Source organism: Lynx rufus, unplaced genomic scaffold (genome assembly GCF_022079265.1).
Source record: "Lynx rufus isolate CCGP_SWC_20201006 ecotype Redwood Valley unplaced genomic scaffold, mLynRuf1.p SCAF_24, whole genome shotgun sequence".
Classification (NCBI taxonomy): domain Eukaryota; kingdom Metazoa; phylum Chordata; class Mammalia; order Carnivora; family Felidae; genus Lynx; species Lynx rufus.
Window position 1 is genome coordinate 17881174 of NW_025814839.1, and position 2664 is coordinate 17883837.

The window sequence follows — 2664 nt, forward strand, 5'->3', positions numbered from 1 at the left end:
AAATGGAATTACTGGGGCACCTGGCTGACTTAGTTGGTAGAGCATGCAACTCTTTTTTCAAGTTTTATTTATTTAAGTAATCTCTACAACCAACACAGGACTCGAACTCAACTCCTAGATCAAGAGTTGCATGCTCCACCAACTGAGCCAGCCAGGTGCCCCAAGCATGCGACTCGAGCTCAGGGTTGTGAATTTGAGCCCCACACTGGATGGAAAGCTTACATTAAAAAAAAAAAGAGTGCAATTACTGATTTAGAAGCAAAAGTGGAAAGTAACACCTCCAATTATAGTTCATGTTTTGCAAACCAGAGTTCTTTGGAAGTTAACGGGGAATCCGAAATAATGGAACTTGCCCTTCAGATGTCTGCAGAGGACTCTGGTCTCAATCAATAAGTGAAGATCGGGTAGAGTTAACAAAGCACTAGATGCAGAAGCATGTCTCAAGGACAATTTACATTTATTTGCTGATGACTGATTAAACATGCTTCAAACACAGCAGAAGTTAAAGAGTCTGTCAGGTGAAGCCACTTCTTGCCAACAGCTAAAGGTGGTCGGTGAAGAGTAATCTGAGCATCATCTTCAAGCTGAGGCCCTGGTTCTGGGCAAACAGCTGGTGGATGGACCTGGTCCTTTTGGCTTGGGTAGGGGTCTCCGGGGAACTACTTATTCTCATACTTGTGCTTGATGTGTTTCCACAGCTTCTGCATTTTAAAGACAAAAGTCACAAACTTTTAGTTTTGTTTCTCTCATTTTGCAGCTACTCCCACTGTCCTGGTCTCTAAAACAAGCTTGAGAAAAACATATACCACGTCTGGACAGTTGGGGTGGGCAAAACGGAAGCAACGCTAGGCTTGACGCACATTCCCAACACTTGCAAAATGCGTTGATGTTATCAATTGCCATGTAAAATTAAGTGGGAGAGGATGATCCTTCTTTTACAGGAAATTGAGGTAACTGCTCAAAAGTACACAATTAAGGAACAGAGCCCAGAAGATGCCTTATTTCCTTAACTCCCAGGTATTATTCAAGAGATCTAAATGCATAGGCCCAAATAATTCACACTGCATCATTTTTTAGTTCCTTAAACATATTATTCTTGGGTCAGGAGCTAGTTGGATTCTCATTCCTAAAAGCACAGATTGATGTTTTGATAGCATACTTAAATCCTGTTCCCAAACATTGAAAATGGCCAGCAGAACTGCTTTCAGGAGATGGAACAGTGGCAACACTTTCATAGGGACAGAAAGTTGTCCAGGCCACAGGCGGACAGCATTAGTGGGCAGAGTCTTCCTGTGCCATAAGGTCAGACAGCTCTGAATTAAAACCACAAGTGAATGGTGAAACAGGGCTATCTGTAGGAGACCTTCCCTAGTATAAGCCACAATTTAATGATATAAAGCATGTACAGCATCTAGCACACTGTTGGCACACAATGAGTCTAAAAGGTGTGGTCATTCCCTACCTACATTCTCCTGAGGAACGTCACAAACGTTATTTTTTTGATGCACCACCTACCAGGTACTGTGACACCTTGCAAGTATCTCACATAATCCTCACAGTAATTCTCTACTGTAGTTACTGTTATTAACATCTCTATATTACAGATAAAAATGAAGTTCATAGAGGCTAAGAAACTCCCCCAAATGAATGCCACAGTTATCAAGTGACAAGGCCCAGTATTCCCATCCAGGGCTCTGATTTCATATTCCCATCTCCTAACCATTATGACTACCATAATGCCTGCGTGGGAAGCCTTTGGGAAGTGAAGAGTGCTGTCTTTCAGATAGGCCTTTTCAAGGCCAGCCACAGTATCTAAGGCGATGTCCTTTTCAGGACACTTGCCCGCTCAAATCTGCCCTTGAAACCCTCAGAGGAGACAATGGGTCCGGGTTCTAGCCCTGACTCACCACTGACTTCTGATTGGGGTAGCCCTAGTAAGACCTCTGCTCTCACTAGGCTTTAGTTTCTACTTCTGCAAATGGACAAATGGGGATGTGATATCAAAACTTACAACCCCCCCCCCCCCCCCCGCCAAAGGATCTACTGACCTCATTTAATGTTTTGGGATTCACATCTGGTGGAGAGAACATACGGCAGTCGACCGACATAAGGCGCCCATGGCTTTCCCCCCTCTTAGTAAGGAAGACTGAGTCCCAACCCATCTCCACTCCCAGTCACCCCTCAGGTGGGCCCAAGGTCAGGAATGGCCCAGTCCCTCACCCCCTCGTTGATGTGTTCGTAGATCGCGTCCGCGCCTTGGTCGAAGGCGCGCTCGAAGAACAAAGCGCCCACGGCGATGGTGAGGGCGAAAGTGGAGGTCCTGCGGAACAACAGGGAGTATAACCTCGCAGTAAACGTCGGGGCCGCCATCTTTCTCCACTGTGGAGCCCGCGCCTGCGCCGCGGCCGACCATGGGCTCCACAAGCCCTCGGCGTGCAACACTTTATGGGATATGTAGTTTTTCTGAATCTCAGTGCTTGTCGTTTTGAACAACAGAGGTAAGTGATGGCTTGCGGGGGAGAAAAGTCTCATAGGATTCAGATTAGGGCAGCCCAGATAGTGCGGTAAGATTTTTTTACCCATTTTTTCTCTTCAATAATCTCTTGCCGATTGAATACCTCGAACTACAACACCCAGAAGCTTTCGCGCTTCCGTTACCTCTCC

At 45.9% G+C, this 2664-nt stretch overlaps 1 protein-coding gene across 1 annotated transcript; it reads right to left on the bottom strand.

Moving 5' to 3' along the window:
- Positions 1–440: 440 nt before the first annotated feature.
- On the bottom strand, positions 441–2382 carry LOC124518256 (cytochrome b-c1 complex subunit 9). Its single transcript, XM_047088157.1, has 2 exons — positions 2221–2382; positions 441–701 (listed from the first exon to the last, which is right to left on the bottom strand). Exons 1-2 carry the CDS (start codon positions 2368–2370, stop codon positions 660–662), a joined length of 192 nt encoding a protein of 63 aa, XP_046944113.1. The 5' UTR covers positions 2371–2382; the 3' UTR covers positions 441–659.
- Positions 2383–2664: the final 282 nt, after the last annotated feature.

Coding starts and splice junctions, on each gene's coding strand:
- LOC124518256 (XM_047088157.1), bottom strand. CDS start 2,370: ATGGCGGCCCCGACGTTTACTGCGAGGTTATACTCCCTGTTGTTCCGC. Junction 702..2,220: donor ACGAACACATCAACGAGGGG/GTGAGGGACTGG, acceptor TTTAAAATGCAG/AAGCTGTGGAAACACATCAA.